At 40.5% G+C, this 22,587-nt stretch overlaps 1 protein-coding gene across 2 annotated transcripts in view; it reads right to left on the bottom strand.

The window, feature by feature from the left end:
* Positions 1 to 22,587, bottom strand: part of SCAPER (S-phase cyclin A associated protein in the ER) — a 204,954-nt gene that overhangs the window by 6,421 nt on the left and 175,946 nt on the right. For both annotated transcript variants that reach the window (XM_075208424.1, XM_075208425.1), the window contains exon 29: positions 88 to 279. In XM_075208424.1, the coding sequence (XP_075064525.1) occupies positions 88 to 279 (192 nt within the window). The remainder of the gene's footprint in view (positions 1 to 87; positions 280 to 22,587) is intronic.

Raw genomic sequence — 22,587 nt, 5'->3', positions numbered from 1 at the left:
GCCCCTTCTAAAAGAGCTCCCTATACATACACTTGCTGAAACCTTTCACAGCTATCCAGGTCACTGCTCCCTTTTCCAGCTCTTTACCTGAATGAAAGTGGCGAGCAGCTGACAGCTTAACTCCTGCTCCAAAATCAGTCTGTTCTGGGGGTTGTTGTAGCAGGCGGAGATCAGTGTGGGAAATAGGAGCCGGACCAGCCGGGAGTCACTAAAATACTGGAAGGGGAGCTGGCAGAGCTTCTGAAGAACGGTGGGGTGACGGCCAGACTGGACAATGACCTGTAAAAAAGAATAGCTCAAGTCAACATCCTTCTATGCTGTTCTGCAGACTGAGACACAACTTGTCACGTCCATGCAATTCTTCACATTCATTTTACCCTTTTACAACATTTTAGCATCTGGAATAAGTGCTTGAAAACAAAAGTGTCTCCTAAACGAAAATGCATTTGTGCTGAGTACTCTTTCTATTGCTACTCATATAGCCAAGCCATAGTAGTGATGCATAGGCTGTGTCAATGATTACCTTAGAACATGTGTGATAAATCTAATATCATCTAAGGCTGGCACTGATGAGGACATTCCAGTACACAATCTGCAAATCAACTGACTATTAACATATTGTATACACATTCTGATATATTAACAACACATTGCTACATTAATGTCAAAGGAGTGGATACTGTTTTACTTTTCTCCAATGAACCTATTTCATACCAGATGGCACATGCTCTTCTGCAGGCATCCAACAGCCTGTACGAGTAGCATAAATCCTATATATGTGACTGTAGCACGTGGAGAACCTATATTTATTAGAAATGATATAGGTAATCTGCGTGCTACAGTCACATATAATATACTAGCTGTGGCTGTCTGATACACCCAGGAAACAGATGTACAACAACAGTGGCATTACAGATACAACAGATTACTTGGTCCAGATAAGACTGGTGTTGTCACGACCCAGCAGTGTCCATGTAAAACCATGCTTATAGCTTGATGATGTCTTGTTAATCACTGTTATTTAAAGATATGGTAAAGAAGTGGGCTAAAAATAAATCAGTGTAATTATTACCCACAGTACAGGTATCCGCTTACATTTCTAGGTTCAATGGCATAATTGGTTTAAGTGACAAAAATAAAGTTTAAAGAGCTTAGTTAAATGGTAGATATAGGTTTTGAAACATTTGTTAAGATATATAATTTAAGTGACAAAAATGTTTTTTTTTGTTGTTTTTTTTTAAAAGAAAAGGAGGCAAAACTTGTAAACAAGCATTCTATGAGGTATCCATTAAACAGGCAGACATCTAAGTAGTTAAATATCTGATATTTTTATCCGTTTTCACAGATCCATCCATATGTTTCATGCAAAAACACTGTGGAAGTGAAATGTAGAATTGTAATGTGCCAGTTAATGATTGATCTAAACTACCCAAATTGTGTAAGTATTCCTAAATGTGAAGGAATGGAAATGTGTGCTTATTTTAATTTTGTTATGCAGTTTCAAAATATTCCACACGAAACGGGGGGAGAACAGAAAAAAACTCTTGATCCAATACTCAGCAATTATGTCCCTAAATGCTGGCGACGGTGATATAAAAATAAATAAAATATAAATAAATAAAATGGTGATAAGAAAATCAGTTATTAAAGCAAACAGGAACAGCTAATAAAATCTTCAAAAACGCATTATAGAATTATAATGTTAAAGAGCAAAATATGATATTTGCAGATAGAAAATCATATTTATGTTAATTTCCTTTATGTTACTTTTTATTAACTATGTTTCAAGCTATTTATTACTTTCTCATTTGTTTTCGAGTTTGCAATTCTACAACTTTGTCTAAAACTTGCTCCATTATCAACTTGATCAGTCGATTTGCACATCTATTACCGAGGACGACAATGCCTTTACTATGAATGAGCACAATACAGAGTGAAATCTATCAATAAGCAGAAATTCAGGAACCTGGAAACTGCTAATGAAGAAGATAGTCATTAAGTAAAGGCAAATTAACTACCTTGGAGATAAATGATAAGAACGTTACAGCAATGAATAACCCTGACTAAAAACAATATATTCATATTAAAAACAAGTACAATATTTTTTAAACATTAAATAAGATCGAACATATGTTTTATTTTACTAGGGTAATAATCACTAGATTAAGAAAAAATTGTGCAATTAATTCATATGTGCTCACTAAAATTACATAAGTCCAATAGTTACTTTATGTCAAAATACATTGCAAATCTATCAGCACCATTCATATAAGTTCTAGGTAGGGGCCATAGATACAAGATACTGTCCCCAAATTTACTTTCTGTGCGGCAATTGATTCTCATTATAGGTTATGGTCACAAACGAGGAAAATGTGGTACACATTTCATTAACCAGTTTAAAAGTGTGACATTTACATAAACGTATCAAACATTTTAGTATTAATAATCTAAATAAAACTACTTGTGGCTTACAGAAAACAAGATCCAATAAAGTTCTGTATGTGAAATAATGGAACGTGGTGCAGATAAATCTGGATCTGGAAGCATAGGAACAGGTAAGACAAAAGTGTGTGACTAAGAAGAACGCTCCCAGAAAAGACCCTTCTCTGTACAGTCATGCGACATTGGGAAGCTTCCTTTGTTTTGGCAGCAGAGACCCCTGATGTGCAAGGGTTAAACTAGTAAATGTCAAGGAGCTTTCTATACCCAGCATTAGTGAACAGTTCAACCAAAAGCCCTAACATTTCATAGCCACTTAGTCAGGCTTTGTGAAAAACTTTTCATCAGCCCATGATAAACATCTCCCATTAACCTTGATGGAGGGAGGGGCAGACTTCTAGGTGTAGGCATTGGGTCTGTGAAGTGGGACACCCAAGTTTTATCTTTGGCGCCAGATCAGCTTCTAGCAAAGAGGATCTTTAACCCTTTATCTACCAGAAGACCACAAGATTCCAGTTCATAGAAGAAACAAACACCAATATATACCAATATATACTTTGTGTCTAGTTAGCATTATGGACTGAAAATGTAGGACAAGCAGTGAACAGAAAACCCCTCCAATCCTCACATCATTACATATCACAGTCACAATTGAAGTGCTGCAAAGCTTAATTGGGGCTGTTTATTAGCTTAATAATAAAGGTTATAAATTGAAAAATATATGACATATACCTGGACTGAGCCATTGTCTGTTTCCTTTAAACATGTAAGAGCTTGGCTAGTGCAGTAATCATTTCCATAGCTCTTGTGATTAAAAATCATTAAGACTGTAGTGTTTAGTATTTGCATCATCAGTAATTAACATTGTAGTTATATTAGGAGCTAATGATGGCAACTACTAGTTCATGAGTAACATCTATCTTAAACAAACTGAAGAACAATGTAATTTTAGTATTACACCAGAAACAGGATTTGTTATCTACAACAAATACTGCTACTGAGTAAGCTCACATATAAGATGAAACAAAACAGGTGGCCATCACAGAGAATGTCATGAAAATGTTAGTTTCTGAACACTATAAAACACACCATGAATGACCTGGCGTCTTAATGACTCCCTTCTTCACAATGTAAAAATAGTTTCTTAGATTAAGACAAGACTGGAGGACTACTTTGAGCTAAATGATCTTCCAGAAGTCTCTAAATCCACACTGTGGACAGCTCACAAAGCAGTCCTGAGGGGGCACTTGATCAGCATGACCTCCAGACAGAAAAAAGAATACCTTGGCCGACCCAATGAGATCTCTATCCAACTCCAAACCCTAGAGGCACAACATAAAGCATCCCAGGACCCTGCAAACCTTACGGGCCTCCGTAAAATTAGAGCCAAGCTAAATGTCGGCCTCTCTAAACAAGCAGTCAAACGTCTTAAATGGCTCCGTCAGACTTTCTATGACAAAGGAGACAAAGCTGATAAAATTCTTGCATCCCACCTACATGTAATTAGAACCCATAGAAATAATATATCTATCTGAGATTTCCATAACCAACTAACTCACGATCCAACACATATCAGGACAGCATTCCAACATTATTACACCGCTCTTTATAACCTCCGGGCTTCCAATATGTCTCCACCACTGAGAGCTCCCTCTGCTCTGATTGCTGACTTTCAGGCTACAGCCAGGCTACCTAAATTATCCCATCAGGCCCTCACACTTCTTAACGAAGAGATCTCGTTAGACGACATCCAAAAAACTATCAAGGGACAAAAAAATGATAAATCCCCAGGTCCTGACGGCTTCACGGCCGCATACTACAAGAAATTTGCAGACTTATTGGCCCCTCACCGCAAATCCTTTTATAACAACACTCTCCGAGGTGACCCCCTCCCATCAGAAATGCTTGAGGCCAAAATCGTAGTTATCCCTAAAGACTGTAAAGGCCTGCTCCACTGTGCTAGCTATATGAAAATCTACGCCAAAATCCTAGCAAACCGTTTGAATACTTTCCTCCCCTCTCTAATCCACTAGGACCAAGTAGGATTTATCCCGGGACGCCAGGCGAGGGACAATACCAGACGTGCCATCGACATCATCCATTTTGCAAACTCTAGGAGATCCCCAACTATTATTCTCTCTCTAGATGCCGAAAAAGCATTTGATAGGATCTCCTGGGATTTTATGAATGCAGTTCTTCAATCCTTTAACTTCGCTGGCGATTTTCTCACTGGCGTCCTAGCATTATACACAACCCCCACTGCTAAAGTCCTGATTAATGGCACTCCCTCAGAGCCTGTCACCATTCGTAATGGCACACGACAAGGTTGTCCCTTTCCCTTCTAATATTCGCTTTAATAATCGAACCCCATGCCTCCTAAATTAGATCTAACACTAGCATACAGAGGATTAGGGTAGGTAATACGGACTTCAAGATATCACTCTTTGCAGATGACATACTCCTGTCGCTTACCCAGCCAGGGATCCAGCCTCTCTACCCAACTTATTTGCCATCCTCCAAAACTACAGTGTTGTTTCGGGATAAAAGATAAATTACGCCAAATCGGAGGCAATTCTGCTCCACGTCCCCCATTGGGATACCGACCTTCTCCGGTCTAATTTTAATTTCAAATGGCAGCACAAGAAGATCAAGTACCTGGGTGTTTTCCTTACATCCCGTTATGACCTCCTCTTTCATGACAACTTCCTATCTCTTATTTCCAGGATGCAGGTCGATCTATCCTCTTGGAACTGCCTCATTATCTCATGGCTGGGCAGGATCATAGCTGTCAAAATGAATATTCTCCCCAAATGGCCACACATTTTCCAAACCATACCGGTAGCTGTCCCTGCTTCTTTCCTTGCCAACACCCAGAAGGCCCTCCCCCGCTTTATCTGGAATCATAGACCCCCAAGAATTTCAGCCAATATCCTAAAATGTCCAATCCCTGGAGGCGGTAGAGGCCTCCCAGATCTCAAATTACACTATATAGCTTCCCATCTCTCGCAAATCGTAGCCACATAAACCCCCTCAGGTTCCATCTCATGACTCGACCTAGAATCGGCCTACCTAACCCTCCCCGATCTCGCCCCTCTTTGGGGCTTGTCACCTTCCCGCCGCACCCCTGCCGTTAAACTGCTCCCTTCCATCAAATTTGATACCACGCTCTGAGACTCCCACTCTTCCAAACTAAAACTCTCAACTGCCATATCCCCTTTAACTCCCATCTGGCACAAACCGGTGTTTCCTTCCGGCTCTGCCACCACAATACACCGCAGCTGGACTCGTGCAGGTTTTAAATTCCCAGTGGATTTCTCCAAACAGGGCCTATGGCTTTTGCTTGCAGATCTCCAACTCCAATCCCCATCCCAAACCCTCAGTTCCTTTGAATTTTTCCAAATTAACCTGTCAACCTGATGTTCGTCTGACTTGACCCATGTGCGATGGCCACAGTCCCTCCAATAGACCCCTCTCCCTTTGCTCTTGGTTCGTTACACCCTAACTACCCTCTGAAAATTTGCAGTGTTTAACTTCATGGTCCCCCCCTATCCGCCCCCCCCATGACAAACCCTTTTGTTCCTGCACTCTACTTTTAATATCGCTCCCTAAATTATAAAAACTGGTCATTTTTTATTTTATTCTTTATTTTTTGCCTAATGTCTTCCTTAAATTCGATACTTTGCAATAACTGTTTTGGTTTTACTATGTTTGTTACACAGTATATTCGTCTTCATGTTTGTATTTTCCTGACTGACCATTGCAAATAAATAATTATATATATATATATATATATATATATATATATATATATAAAAAACACACACCATGCAGCAATTACTTTCCAAAGTTTGTGTGAAATACTAAAAATACTATACTTGTACTATATTGAATTACTATACTAGTAACTACCATCTCAGCTTGCACCAAGTCTGCACTGTTATAACTGTAGCTGAAATAAATTCTCTGTTCTCGGTTCAAACACTTAATATTGCTTCTAGCCTTCTGAACACAATACAGTACATAAAATGACAGACTAGTCCAATATAAGTTATACCAGCGGCTGTTTGGACAAAGCCCCATAGTAAGACAGAGTAAAACCCACAGCATCCAGGCATTGGGGAGATTACAACATATTTATTCACCCCAAAGACAAATGTCTTAGGTGCACACTTGGTTCATGGGAACATATGAGAAATAGGAGACGAGTATAGTTTGCACATCTTTATATTTCTACTTTGAAGTTTAATATGTGCCTTGGCAGTGTAATATTAGGATAGGGCTGTTCTGTGTGTTGTACTGAGCTTATCTTTGGGAAATAAACGGGAAATTTATTAAACAGAGTACAAGCACATCCGCATACAACTGTTATCAATGTGTGTAAATGATGTTCCCATGGTCATTTCTGCAAACTGTATTCCAGTGCAACTGAAAGCTATTTTGCATACCAAAGTAATTGTTTTTTACATGAGTTGCTCAGTAAATGAGACAGATATACCTTGTACTATTAGGAAAATATTGATCTGTAGGGGGACACTTGAGACAAAATCTGGAACTGCTGTTTTCTAAATAATGAACCTGGTTCCAGTGTACAGAGTAATAGATTTGTAGATAGATTTATGTCAGCTCATCCCTTTTGGTTTCCTGTACAGGGAGAGAATGATAGTGACATGGACACCTGTACATGAGGGGAGGGTGGCAGACTTTGTAGAATCTAGAACAGATACTTAACTCACTTTAACTTTTGCATCTTGGCAGATAACTGCAAAGCTTTAGAGTAGTTTAGTACATAAATACTTTTGTAAATAATAAAATTTAAAAAAAATCTTGTATTAGAACTGATTGGTACTATTTAAGCAAGTGAAGGAATGCATAGGGTCAGGACAACATACATTGTAAGCTGGGAAGTAGTATATCACAGGTACACGCCCAGGGCATGGCCAACTCAAATTGAAACCAGGAGTGAAAGCAACATCATTCTGAGAGATTTACAAGGTTAAAAAGGCTTTGAACAATGCGCTAAGAACACACTCAGAGTTAATAATGCATCTTAATCAGGGACAAGATCAACAAACTAAGAGTTGACATTTTTCAGTTGAGGGTAGGAGGGAGAGATGAAGGTGGAGTCAGTTTATTGCTGAAAACCCTCTATATAAGCAGTTGAATGTGTGTTCAACTACAGACATTTACTAGCCGACTCTGAAACAGCGTCCTGGCAGTAACTAACAGCAGGGACAAAAGAACAGGAAGGGCCCTCAGAGAAAATACATAAACTCTATAAAATTGTCTCCTGTGCTTATTACAGTTTATGCACACACAAAGAGACATGGTTGCCGTACATTATATGAATATATCTTGATTGTAATCTTTAAACAGACACACAAAAATGCATGCAATTTTTCATGTGAACACCAATACATTTTCACATACCCACATGAGTGATTCATTGGTAAGATAATCATGACTTGGCTCTCTTACGATAACAGTGTTCCTGATGGTGACCAGTTTTAGTTTGGGATACTAATTCCAGGAGACAAATTTATATTCAAAGTGATACATAAATTACTGGTGAAACTATAATGAAAAATATGATCAGGTGTTTCGCAGGTAAATGAGGAGGCTCACACCCACCAACAGAGGATTTCCCATTTCCCTTCCATTATATCCCACTGTGACAATGTAAACCAGGGTTGTCCAACCCGCGGCCCGCATGCGGCCCAGCACGTCTGTAAATGTGGCCCAGAAGGAGTTTTGGTTGTGGCAAGGGGGCAGCACTGTTAATGGAAAAAAAAATCCTGCAAAAAAAAAAGAAAAGAAAATACTTACCTTGCGGTCACGCGGTCACGTCAGCTGGTACTCCGGCTCCCTACCTTGTCTCCTCCTCCGTGCGGTGCTCGCAGTGAATGTCGGGCGTGATGTCATCACGCCCAACATCCATTGCGGAGCGCAGCATGGAGGAGTCACCCGTGCGAGAAGAACAATCAGCAGCACAGAATTGGAGAAGAGAAGAGGACAGAAGAACAAGCCGATTAAAAGGTAAGTTATGGGGGATTTTTTTTATTATTTCAAGGGAGGCTGACCAGTGATTAAAAGTCACCTGGTCCTGGAGCATCATGGACCTTATCTCCCAGCTACATGCTTCTACTTGTAATACTAATGGGGCATTATATATTATTCTCTTTGACCCATTATAAGTTGTTATCCCTTAACTAACATAGTGGTGTAATTAGCAAAACAGGTCACAATTTGGGGTCACAGTGATGTATATGTCAGGTACCGCAGGCCTGGTCAGGGCACCCTGATATACAATGCCTGGCTTAAATGCACTTTATTGATATTGCATCGAAACAATACAAAACGTGATTATAGTATAATAACTAGAGAGGATTTTTTGAACAGGGCGATTGAAAGGTAAGTATAGGGGGATTTGAAAAAAAAAGTGATATATATATATATATATATATCTCACTTTTTTTCTCATATATATATATATATATATATATATATATATATATATATATATATATATATATATATATATATATATATATATATTGTCACGGTCGTCTGAATTTCTTGATCCGATTCGGGACCCTTGGGACTAGCTGGAGCAGGAGTGAAACAGAACTTAGCAGCCTGGATGAACTTCTTGCTCATGTTCGTGCTGATTGTAGAATATAGCAGGGGAATTAGCAGTCTGGAAATGTAGACAGGAACACTGCACTTGTAATGCAGTCAGGAACACTGCACTTGTAATGCAGTCAGGAACACTGCACTTGTAATGCAGTCAGGAACACTGCACTTGTAATGCAGTCAGGAACACTGCACTTGTAATGCAGTCAGGAACACTGCACTTAGGAGTGCAGACAGGATTACTGCACTTGTAATGCAGTCAGGAACACTGGAGCCAAGAACTATCCTCTGGAGAGAAGTGTGTTGTTCTGGCAATGAACAGATCACAGCAGCAGGTTTAAATAGGATGTCCCAAACAACTATTGGCTGATTAGTTCATGTGATCACAGCTTCTGAATCTGGTTGGTTAGGACTGATCACCTGACTGCATCCAAGATGGCCGCGCCCATGCAGCAGGACAGACAGTATGTGTTTGTTTACAAATGAAGGTGTGGAGAACGGGAATGCTGCAGATGACCAGAAGGGACCCAGGTAGCCGTGATATGACAGCGGCGGATGAGGTAAGTGCGGCTAAGATCCCGATTTGTGACAGTACCCCCTCCCTTACGAGTGGCCACTGGACACTTAGATTGGGGCTTAGTTGGAAACTTGCGGTGAAATTTTTTGATGAGAGATGGAGCGTGAACATCAGAAGCTTTGATCCAGGCCCTCTCTTCTGGACCATAGCCTTTCCAGTCGACTAGATATTGTAAGGTTTTATGTCGAAACCGAGAGTCCAAGATCTCTTTAATTTCATATTCGTCACCATGTTCAGTCTGCACTTCAGGAGAAACCAGTTTGGGTGTATAAAACCGATTTAGCACCAGTGGTTTCAAGAGAGAGATATGGAAGGTGTTGGGTACCCTGAGGTAAGATGGTAGATGTAATTTGTAGGACACTGGATTGATGACTCGGGAGATGTTAAACGGTCCAATAAAGCGAGGAGCGAATTTCATAGATGGAACTCTGAGGCGTAGATTGCGAGTAGACAGCCAGACTCTGTCTCCGGGTTTCAAGCTTGGAATGGCTCGTCGCTTTTTGTCGGCCTGAATCTTGTAGCGTTGGGATGCCTTAAGTAGAGATTCCCGTACCTGGCGCCAGTGGCCTGAAAAATTCTTTAGGAAAACTTCAGAGGCAGGTACTGAGGCTGTAGGAAGTGGAGTAAACAAGGGTACCCTGGGGTGTAGGCCATAGACCGTATGAAATGGAGTGGAAGCAGAGGATTCGTGATAATGATTATTATGAGCAAATTCTGCCCAAGGAAGCAGATCTACCCAGTCGTCTTGAGAAGAGGATATGTACAAACGGAGAAATGTTTCTAGGTCTTGATTAACTCTTTCCGTTTGCCCGTTGGATTGGGGATGATAGGCCGAAGAGAAGTTTAGTTTGATCTGTAGTGCTTGGCACAAGGATCTCCAGAATTTCGCCACAAACTGAACTCCTCTATCTGAGACGATTTCTTCAGGACACCCATGCAAACGGAAGATCTCCTTTATAAATTGCTGAGCCAGGATAGGTGCTGATGGGAGTCCACGGAGAGGAACAAAATGCGCCATTTTAGAGAATCGGTCAACGATGACCCAGATGGTATTGAAATTATTAGAATTGGGTAAATCGGAAACAAAGTCCATAGAAATATGGGTCCAGGGTTTGGTGGGAATAGGCAGAGGCAAAAGTTGACCAGCTGAAGATTGTCTTGAACTTTTATGTTGGGCACAGCTGCCACATGCGGAAACAAATTGCTGAACATCCTGATGAAGCGTAGGCCACCAGTAGCTTCTCAATATGAAAGACTGAGTTTTGCGGATGCCAGCATGACCGGCAAATCTGGAACAATGTGCCCATTGGAGCAATTTTTTACGCAGATTCTCAGGAACAAAAGTTTTCCCCTGGGGAGGTGTATTGTCGGGTCTACTGACTGCGATGCTGAGTGGGCTGATAATAGGCCGTGGATCCACAATGATGGAATCTTCTCCTTTTACCATAGAACGTGACAGAGCATCAGCCTTGCGATTTTTGGAACCGGGACGGAAGGTGACATGGATATCAAATCGAGAAAAGAATAGTGCCCATCGGGCCTGACGTGGATTCATGCACTGTGCAGTTTTAAGGTAGAGCAGATTCTTGTGATCCGTGTATATTGTGACAGGATAACGAGCTCCCTCAAGTAAATGTCTCCACTCTTCAAGCGCCAATTTGATGGCAAGCAGCTCTTTGTCCCCTATGGCATAATTTCGTTCAGCTGGTAAAAATTTTCGGGAGAAGAACCCGCAGGGATGCCATTGCTCATCAGCTGGTTTTTGGGAGAGAACTGCCCCTACTCCGACAGATGAGGCATCAACTTCCAAGTAGAATGGACAGGTTAAATCTGGTTGCCTCAGTATGGGAGCAGAAATAAATGCTTGTTTCAGAAGTTGAAAAGCAGATTGGGCTTCTTCAGACCACTTGGCAGGATTAGCTCCTTTTTTGGTGAGGGCGGTGAGTGGTGCTACTACAGTAGAGTAGCCACGAATAAATTTTCGATAGTAGTTAGCAAATCCCAGAAATCGCTGTACTGCCTTTAGTGTAGATGGTTGAGGCCAGTTAAGAATAGCTTGCACCTTCTCTGGGTCCATACGGAGGCCGGTGCCCGAGATGATATACCCCAAGAATGGAATGGATTCAACTTCGAAGGTGCATTTTTCAAGCTTGCAATACAGTTTATTCCTTCTGAGACGGCTGAGGACCTCTTTAACATGTCTGCGATGGGACTGGATATCAGAGGAGAAAACGAGGATATCGTCCAAATATACCACAATAGTATGGTACAGTAAGTCCCGAAAGATTTCGTTTATGAAATTCTGAAAAACCGCTGGGGCATTGCTCAGACCGAATGGCATGACAAGATATTCGTAGTGCCCATCCCTGGTGTTAAAGGCGGTTTTCCATTCATCGCCACGCCTGATACGGATCAAATTGTAGGCCCCGCGGAGATCCAACTTCGTAAATATTTGCGCACCTTTGACTCTGTCAAATAACTCTGTGATGAGGGGCAGAGGATACCGGTTCTTGATGGTAATGTCGTTGAGACCTCGGTAATCGATGCAGGGACGTAATCCACCATCTTTTTTTTTTTTACAAAAAAGAACCCGGCTCCTGCCGGTGAAGAGGATGGGCGAATAAAGCCCCTTTCCAAGTTCTCTTTTACATATTCAGACATAGATTTTGTCTCAGGGATAGAAAGAGGGTAGACTCTGCCACGCGGTGGGGTTTTACCCGGAACAAGATCAATGGGACAGTCCCAATCCCGATGAGGTGGTAGAGTTTCAGCGGCCTGCTTACTGAAAACGTCTGTGAACTCTTGGTAGGCAGAAGGAACTGGCAAAACTTCCTTATCAGAGGTGGAGCAATGTGGAAGAACACGTTGTAAACAGGACCCGAAACAAGTTGGAGCCCACGCCAGGATTTGTGGAGTCGACCAGTCAATATGGGGGTTATGCGTTTGAAGCCATGGAAACCCGAGAACCACAGGGCTAGTGGCTTCTGGGATGACCAAAAAGGTAAGAGACTCGGAATGCAGAACTCCTATTTGGAGCGTCACTGGAGAAGTCTGATGCGTAATGGTACCCCCTGGAATACGGCTACCGTCAACCGCAGAGAGAAAGATGGTCACTGGAATTTTCTCTAGTGGAATGGCTAGTTCAGCAGCTAATCTGGCAGACATGAAATTCCCAGCTGCTCCAGAATCCAGCAGGGCTGAAATGTATTGGGAGCCTTGAGCGTGTTTCAGAGTGACTGGGATAATACAGTCCTTGCCTTGTGGGGAGCGAAGAGCCACTCCTAGGCTCACTTCCTCATCGTCAGCTAGGAGGTTGTGTTTACCCGGCTTACGAGGACAATGATGTAACAGATGTCCGGAACTGGCACAGTATAAGCAAAGTTTCTCTCTAACTCGCCGTTCTCGCTCGGTGGGTAAAAGACGTGCTTTGCCTAATTGCATGGGTCCTTCAGGGAAAGGAGACGGTACACGGACCCGTTGAATAGGGTGGAACTTGGGGTGTTTCAGCTTCCTCTTTTCTAGAGCTCTTTCTCTGAACCGAAGATCAACCCGATTGCAGGTGGTAATCAATTGGTCTAGCGTTGTAGGTAAGTCCCGAGGCGCTAATACATCCTTAATGTGGTCAGACAGGCCCTGCCAGAAAACCGCAACAAGAGCATCGTTATTCCAAGATAGTTCAGAGGAAAGTGTTTGAAATTGAACGGCATATTGGCCCACAGACTGCTGCCCTTGCCGAAGGCGCAGAATATCTAAAGCGGCTGACGTTGTTCTTCCAGGCTCGTCGAATATTCTGCGGAAGGTAGACAGGAAGCTATCAATGTCAAATAAAATTGGGTCAGATTTTTCCCAGAGCGGTGATGCCCATGCCAGAGCTTGCCCTGATAGTAGCGAAACAATATAAGCAGTTTTGGTACGTGCAGTGGGGAAATTTCCGGGTTGTAATTCAAAGTGTATACTACACTGGTTGAGAAACCCGCGGCAATTCTTCGGATCGCCATTGTATTTAGCTGGCGTGGGAAGATGGAGTCTGGATGAAGTAAGTAGTGAAGCAGGTATTACTGGCTCAGGCGGAGTCTGGGATGGTTGACTGCGGAATAACTGCAAGGTATCCATACGTGTAGAAACATCATGCAGCAATCTCAAAATTTGCCCCTGGTTAGTTTCTTGTCTCTCAATGCGTTCAGCTAATATTTGGACAGAGTCCTCCCTCGGGGTATGTTCCCCTAGCGGATCCATTGGGCCAGAACAAACTGTCACGGTCGTCTGAATTTCTTGATCCGATTCGGGACCCTTGGGACTAGCTGGAGCAGGAGTGAAACAGAACTTAGCAGCCTGGATGAACTTCTTGCTCATGTTCGTGCTGATTGTAGAATATAGCAGGGGAATTAGCAGTCTGGAAATGTAGACAGGAACACTGCACTTGTAATGCAGTCAGGAACACTGCACTTGTAATGCAGTCAGGAACACTGCACTTGTAATGCAGTCAGGAACACTGCACTTGTAATGCAGTCAGGAACACTGCACTTGTAATGCAGTCAGGAACACTGCACTTAGGAGTGCAGACAGGATTACTGCACTTGTAATGCAGTCAGGAACACTGGAGCCAAGAACTATCCTCTGGAGAGAAGTGTGTTGTTCTGGCAATGAACAGATCACAGCAGCAGGTTTAAATAGGATGTCCCAAACAACTATTGGCTGATTAGTTCATGTGATCACAGCTTCTGAATCTGGTTGGTTAGGACTGATCACCTGACTGCATCCAAGATGGCCGCGCCCATGCAGCAGGACAGACAGTATGTGTTTGTTTACAAATGAAGGTGTGGAGAACGGGAATGCTGCAGATGACCAGAAGGGACCCAGGTAGCCGTGATATGACAGCGGCGGATGAGGTAAGTGCGGCTAAGATCCCGATTTGTGACATATATATGTTAACTATGCTTTCTATGGTTTTTTGGATTATCAGCTATCGTTGTTGTTAGTGTATCTTATGTGCGGCCCAAACCAACTCGTCGTCTTCCAATGTGGCCCAGGGAAGCTAAAAGGTTGGACACCCCTGATGTAAACTATACTAATAGAAACAACTATAAGTGTGACTTGCAGGAATATAATAGCTTTCCATCAGTTTTTAGGTCTTGTCCTATACTTTTAATGGACCATATTTTGCGCTTTTATGTTGCACTTCTGCCAATAAGTGAATTTGTAGAATTATTCCAAGCAACATAAAAAAACAAAATCTTCAAACACACAAATGCAGCACATGTAATAAAGACACTATTGTGCAGACTGTCCACTCATCAGCACTTTGATCTCGAAGAGGCGTCTCCCAGGTGCAGAGAGCACCTTAATCTGCCGGGCATTTTGGGGAACACACCCCATGCGCCTTGTAAATGAGGCCTTAAGGATAATATTTTAACATCTGACCTGGTCTTAGCAAGCAGCATGGTGTAGCTCCTGCTCATATGCCTTTCTGTACAATACTTACAGGCTTCACCAGCTACTGTGGAGCTGCAAACACAATATTGAGTAACATAGTATATATGAAATCACAGGCAAAGGGCTTCCCGATGCAAAATGTAGCTGTAAGATATAGTGATACTGTCTATAGCATTGCACCACAATTAGCACATAAATAGGGAGCATTAATGAAAGAAGTCATTTTGTCACGATTATTGAAACATTTACTAGATGTTTTGGAAGAATTTAATTTTTCACATCTCCCATTTCCAGTACATACTGGAGCGTGTTTTACAACAAGACTGGTAATAACTGAAAATATGCAAAAAAATAAGGTTCCCTGTACACATAATGATGCTATATTAGTATTACTTATTATAAACAATGATAATGTACATTGAGAGGAAAGGTTTGAGCAGTTTTCCATCTATTCAGCTTGGCATTATGACTTATTCCTAATGATCTCAGTGTGGGCTCGGGACACATCTGAATGCTCCATAATTATAAATAAAACATACTGAAAGCATCCGAGCTGGAAACATAATATTGGGTATGTGATACCACCGGTTCCAGATCACTTCTCCCTTCTGGCAAGTAACAAAGGCCAGGTAATAAGGATTAAATTGTTAACACCTCTAGGAAACTTTGCACGCCATACACAACTACAGCAGCAGGTAATTGAGGGAGACAAGAGCTTGTGACATGATCCATTATGTCTTAGGCAATGGAGAGAGTTAACTATTGGTAGGTCTGATCACAAAGAAGTATTCCCATTATTAATTCAACAAGAACGTCACCAGTCAATTAATACATGTGTTTATTGAACAGGAATGTGTGATAAAAGAATGTTAAGCTGTAGTGAGAGATTCAATTTATCCAAGTACACAGACAGACCTGGTGGCCAGGAATTCATACAGTGTAACAGCTTTTCGCCACCTACTACATATTATTGGGAACGGAAGTCATCGATAGTATTTGAATAAAACAATATAGTAGTTTAGGACAATATAAAGTATACTTGTGTTATAACTTTTTATTTTATCAGTCACTTTTTAGGTGCGAATGCTGATATTGTTAACTTACTACTCCTTCATGTATAGATAACAACTTCTTTAAATAGGCAGTATTGCTCCATGGAACAAGCTCTCCCCCCAATAATCATATAATCACTTCTATTTCTCACATTTATGACTACAGCATGCTATCAGACTTAGGTTAATGTGCAGCTGCTGCAAAGTAACAGTAAATATACTACATATTACATACAAATAACTGTACAGCAAACAAAGACTTGCTAGTCCGGACTGTCAGCTATCACATGACACAGGCAGGGGACATTGGAGAATGTGTAACAAACAAGCTCACTATTTATTAGAGGCACCAGCCTTTAAGCTGAAACCTTTACAGTTTAGGCATGTATACATTTGGTACTAATTATAATTACATTCATGTCCTAAGATATGAAATATACACCTTTACAAACTTCAGTAAGTGTGTGCCATAGGGAATATATTGTAGGGGTTACCAGCTATTGTCAATACTAAACTAACAATAGCATGCACCTCACTATTGATGTGGGCCTGCGGGGTCGCTAAACACTTCTAATGTCTGATCCTCAATATTTATATCAGTAAAAATGGGTGATCATCAGGATTTACTAAAATATCAGCAAAAATTGCTTTTAAAGGATTAGAAATCATGCATGTTTCTTTTTATATAGTTATTATACCCAGTGCAACTTTTCATATAAGGTGATTATTGATTGACATTCATATTAAATAGTTTTGCAGTGAAATAACATTTGTATTAATCGTCAAGTTAGACAAATACCATTTGTTTTAATAGTTTATGTTATAAATAGATGGGAGCTTTTTTAAAAACATTTTAGATTGTTATTGTTTTACTGATAGAATCAATTTGATGGAACATTTGTCAATTAATTTCACCTGGAGGGTGCTAAACTATTTCGTATTTAATAACTAATCAAACCATGCACTTATTTGGGATCACTTAATAACATTGCATTTAGGTGCAAAGTGTGCACTACACCAAAGCAACCAAATCAGACACCATTGTCTTACTCACACTAGACAGATAAAAAGTAATTGCTGATTGCTTTTTGTTGTCCAGTGCAAATTGAACTGCAATTAATGTGTGGGCACCATGGCTAGATGACTCCTGGTATTGTCCAGCCCTGAACATCACAATCAAAATGAGCATAATTTAAAGTAAATTTAGATTTCAGTAGTCCCATTTTGTAAATGCACGCAGATGTAATGAGCAATGCAATATATCAGCAACCCCCATCAAAAACCATGTACATTAACTAAACACCGCCCTGAAAAAACAAAAATGCACAATATGGGGCATATTCAATTCCGATCCCGATTTGCGGGATCGCGCGGGAACGGCCGCGAACCTAATCTGCGATACCGCAATAACGTATTACCGTATTACCGGCAGTAGTGCGCATTTTCCGCGGTAACGCGATCGGATCTGAATTGAATATATCCCTATAAATCACCTTTAGGTACAGCCTCCATAGAGGATCCATCAAAACATGCTCTGAATGATCCTCTATGAAGGAGGGGGAAACATGGAGGCTCTTTGTGTGCCATAGTATGAGCATGAATGTAATGTACATGGCTTACAGCCTTTTTTTTTACATTGAACTCCTTGGGCTAAACAGCAGTAACAACAACACAACAAAGAAACAAGAAACAGTAGCTGTGTCTTCCTGTAAGGTTACGTTGTAGTGGAACGGGGAAGAAATTAGATGTAAGCGCAGACTACACTATATGTCAAAATCACTTGATATTTGTTGCCAGAAATGTTACATCCCCAGCATGCAAGCAGATACATTGATTAGAAACACCTCTGGCTATGCTTCTTTAATCACCAGAAGACAGCAGAACAATTCCTAGGAATGATTTGCTAATTACCTTTTAATCACTTGGATATGTATTTTATTTTTAAATTGGAATTACCTTTCTGCTTGATAACACTTTTCTGATTGTTTCCCACCCATCCCCAATATGCCTTCAACTTCTGAGTAAATTATAATTTTTAGAATTGAGTTAATATTTTTGTGATAATAAGATTCAGCACTGCTCTGGTGGACACATGTACTGTAGCACACACATCACCTGAATTTGGTTACTAAGCATAACTCAGAGGGGGTCTGAGTTGCCCTAAATCCTACAAGAGACAGTTGTATGGCTAAATGCTGATGTCACTGTAATTATGCACACAATTAGCTGCCGTTTTGAGATGTTCAGGATTTAATGTGAGGTTCTGTATGGCACATTCCTTGCTAAATGCAGCATTCACAATAACCACCCTGACATGCCTCTGGTCTTATTAAATCCTGCTCTTCAGTCTTAAATCCCAGCACAAAGCACTTGACTGCTATGAGTCAAATACAATGTTGCAAAACATCCCACCTCTTTATTGGAAGAAGAGAAGCAGAGAAGGTGTGGGCAGCAGAATGATTGAACTACATGATGCAATGGTATATTTCTCATCAAGAGATACAACTAATGCAGGAGCAATAATATATAGGAGTAGTTTTAATTCATAAAGTTGGTTGTGTGTTACCAGTAGTGCATCTGTCTATGAGGTGGGAGGCAGTCAGCAAACAGAAGTAGTAGACTAATTAGAAGTCAAAACTACATTTAATTCATCTTGCTACTAATAGTCTTGATTTGTTCATCTGCTTTTGTGTAAAAAAAGCATGCAGGGGGTCATTTTGCAGACGTTAAGAGAGATAGTTATTTCATTTTGAAAGTATTTTGCAAACAGGGAAATAGCAGCTTTGATATATCTCCTCTTGCTTGATTAAATTAAGCAAATTGGTTGCCCCTTTAGTCTTGTTTCACATGCAGAAATAAGTGAAAGTGATTCGGCAACGTTAGAGACTGAATTTTACTGATTTGAAGCCACAGAATTGGTTCATGAATGCAAAGTTTAACCCCCCCCCCCCCCCCCCAAAAAAAAAAAACCAAACAAACAGAAAAAGATGCTAAAGGAAAAAACCCTGAACCTCACAGAATGCAGGGACTCATCACATAATCTCCAATTTAAATAATTTCTCCCCTCTCTTCTATACAGGGACCATCAGAAATGATGGGACAGGCAGTAAGAAAAGGGCCTCTCCACATTTCGCTCACCCCCCAGGAGTCTTGTAGCAAACTTTGATCTTAAGCCCCACCACACCCCAAGTAACATATGAATATTGCATTCTCTCCTTGCCGTTTCCCTCACAATCCCTTGTCACATATGACCCACTTCATCCCATACCTTGTCATATAAGTAGAGCCCATCTTCTCCACAATGATATGCTGTTGGATACGCAAGGAAGGCTCCCTCCTATTGTCACACATGCCTCCCCCACCAACCCCTTGTAACAGATATTCCCCCACCATTCTCCCCTTCTCAGGTGTATCCCAACACTCTCTTGCTCCTTCACTGGGCACCACAGCAGGGTAATAACTGGTGGAGGAGGGAAGGCTCATTCCCTGTCTCAAACTGCATAATATTTCAGGCCCAGGTATAAACACACATTAAACAGAGTGTAGCACAGCTCTATCCACAGCCAGGATGTCTCCCTCCAAGTGATGGGGCCTGGGATAGCTGATCCTGTTAGACATTTCTTTCTTCTAATGACAGGTATGCACTACCACCTTCAGTTGGGGGGGGGGGGGGGGGTAAAATTATATGTGTATTATGTTCAATAAGCTACATGGGCGAGGTGAGAAAATAAGGAACAGTACCGAGAGGCCAGATAGAAAGTGCTGCACACACTCTTATGAATATACAATGATTGGTAACACTGGTCAGCTGTCTTACACTTTGCCATACTTGAAAAAGGGGGTGATCTGTACTACGAAATCCAAATGGTCCCTATATTGTGTTTTAGCACTTGTGGATGAAATGAAGTAGCATGTCCTTTTGATAATCCTACTCATTGGAATGCTGGAGTTGTTTTCTAGACATTGGCCGCTGCCATCATTACTTTAATCTAATCAAAAATATACAGGCCTACCTATTATACTTAATAAAAGCGGTAAATATAACTAAGTATAGACCCCATGTATTTTATAATAGAAGACAACTAGCCTTATCTCTACATTATTCAGCGAGCCATGAGAGAAAGAAAACAGATAAGAAAAAAGTAATGAGAAATGAGAAACTCAGGGACAAAGGGAAAAGAATAAAAGTATAAAGATAGAGGGAATAGAAAATGAGACAGGGAAGAGGAAAGGAAACACAAAATAAAGATACATGAGACTGAACTACCTTTATTTACATCAATCCTAGTTATATTAAAAGATGGCATGAAAGGTAATGAGAGAAAAAATGAAGGGGACGAGAAAAGACTGAAAGGGAAAAAAAGAAAATACCGTTGCAAACAACCGAGTCACTTAGAAGAATTTCCAAATGTACAGATACATTCAGACTGTGCTCCTGTGCAGAGCACTGCAGAAAAGGATATATTCATCATCATCAGCTATTTATATAGCGCAACTAGTTCCGCAGCGCTGTACAGAGAACTCACTCACATCAACCCCTGCGCCATTGGAGCTTACAGTCTAAATATATTGAAGTATGTCAGTGCTTACAGCAAATATCAATCACAAATGTTTTTATGCACGTTTATATGTGCACATATTATCAACTATACAGTCAACACCTACACACATACACACAATGTCTTTGGATTGTGGGAGGAAACCGCAACATCTGAATGGGGACCTTGTAAACAGGGGGAGAACATACAAACTCCACACAGATGGTGCCGTGGTTGGTATTGAACCCATGATCCCATAATCCACTGTGGTGGTCCAATTAAGGAACCATATCAATTGCCTTTTCCCTGCATTGCCTTAGTAATGACCCAATGTTTATTAAGTCATCACATCTAGGTTTTCCTAAATGTAACTACAACCATATTCCAGTAGTTCTAAATCCCACCTACTTTTGTGTTAGCCCCACCTACAGCTGATTTGGTCCTGCTCACACGAGGCCACTTCAAGAATTTTTTCCAGGGCCACTTTAAGTTCCCAATCCGCCCATGATCCCAACCATAAATCTAATGCAATCTCTAAACTATCCCGAGTCTTAACTAAATTATAATCTTGTCCATCCAAATTCTAAAAGTACAATAAACCCTCAAATAAAATCATTTGTATCAGCAGAATAAAAAAAGTGCTACATTCTTTAAAAAAGTTGAAAATTACTACTTTTGCAATACTATAGACCTAAAAAAGACAGATAATGGGTAGTAGATTTAGTGCACTTTCAAGCAAGTTGTCGGTCTCTGTTTTTACTCTGTTTCGTAATGCATACTTGTGTTTGTAAACAATAAAATAAATAAATAAAATAAATAATAATAATAATAAAAAAGGTTTCTTTTATTGCATATATTAGCTGAGTGTTCCACTTCAATCCCAGCTAACATCAGACAATTTCTTGTGATTTTCATATGCTGCAGGCTTAGACTCTTCTTGAATATAAACTGCAGACTGAGCTCAGGGCTGTTTATCAGATGCGTTTCTGACAGATTATTTATAAAAAGTTTGAAAAAATTACTCTTGACGTTTGTGCACCCTCTGGAAAGTGGTGTCTGTGAATTCTCTGCCTGTATATAAACAGTCGGGTGTGTTCAATCAGCGAAGTGTCACTGCTGGGACTCTGCACATGGAGGTCACACTGTTTCAGCATTTTCGGCAGAACATGTTCCAAATTTCTCTGAGAACTTCTATATACAGATGGAGTAAGAAGAGTTTGGACAGGAAATTTAATTAAGTCTGCCAGCTAAGTAAGCTGACTGCAGCACTCGGTGTTATACTGTATTATCTTTATGTATTACACTATAAAATGTTTCTCTACGTATGCTACTTTATTTCAACGATCTAGTTGTATTCTGACCTGGTCAAGCAAATAGGAAAGAAACTAAATGGGGACATACCAACTAGGCAAGACACAATGGGGAGAAATGGATATAATAAAGTGTAATAATGCTTTATTGTTTTATGGTAGGTTATTTACTATATGTCCAAGCAGTGGTGTTTCCTTATGTGATGACCCCTTCATTCTGTGTTTAGGGTGGTCATTTTATCTCATACTTTATTTGCACAATATTGGAGAGTAATTTGGTAAGGCAGATTCAATCAAAAAATGTATAAAGTAATTTAAGCATTATAACTTTGGTTTAGTATATATGGATCGAGAAACTGCAGTGTTGATTATATTTATGTAAAAAATGTAAAATCTTTCAGCATTTAGGCTGCAAACACTACAAGCTTGGTTAGGTTTTGACACTGCTACATCTCTTTATCTCTTTTGTATAGTATCCACTTGAAGGTCCATTAACAGTTTTGCAATTAATCAGAAATGTACCTAAAGGTATAGCCCATTGTTGAATGACCTGTGTGGCATCAACTGCGATCATTTGAACTTCTGTTGTCAGTTTTGCTGTGTACAGT

The sequence above is a fragment of the Mixophyes fleayi genome, chromosome 4 (assembly GCF_038048845.1).
Source record: "Mixophyes fleayi isolate aMixFle1 chromosome 4, aMixFle1.hap1, whole genome shotgun sequence".
In the NCBI taxonomy this organism is placed as follows: domain Eukaryota; kingdom Metazoa; phylum Chordata; class Amphibia; order Anura; family Limnodynastidae; genus Mixophyes; species Mixophyes fleayi.
The sequence above is the reverse complement of the archived record's forward strand: the minus strand, read 5'-3'. Positions and strand labels throughout refer to the sequence as shown.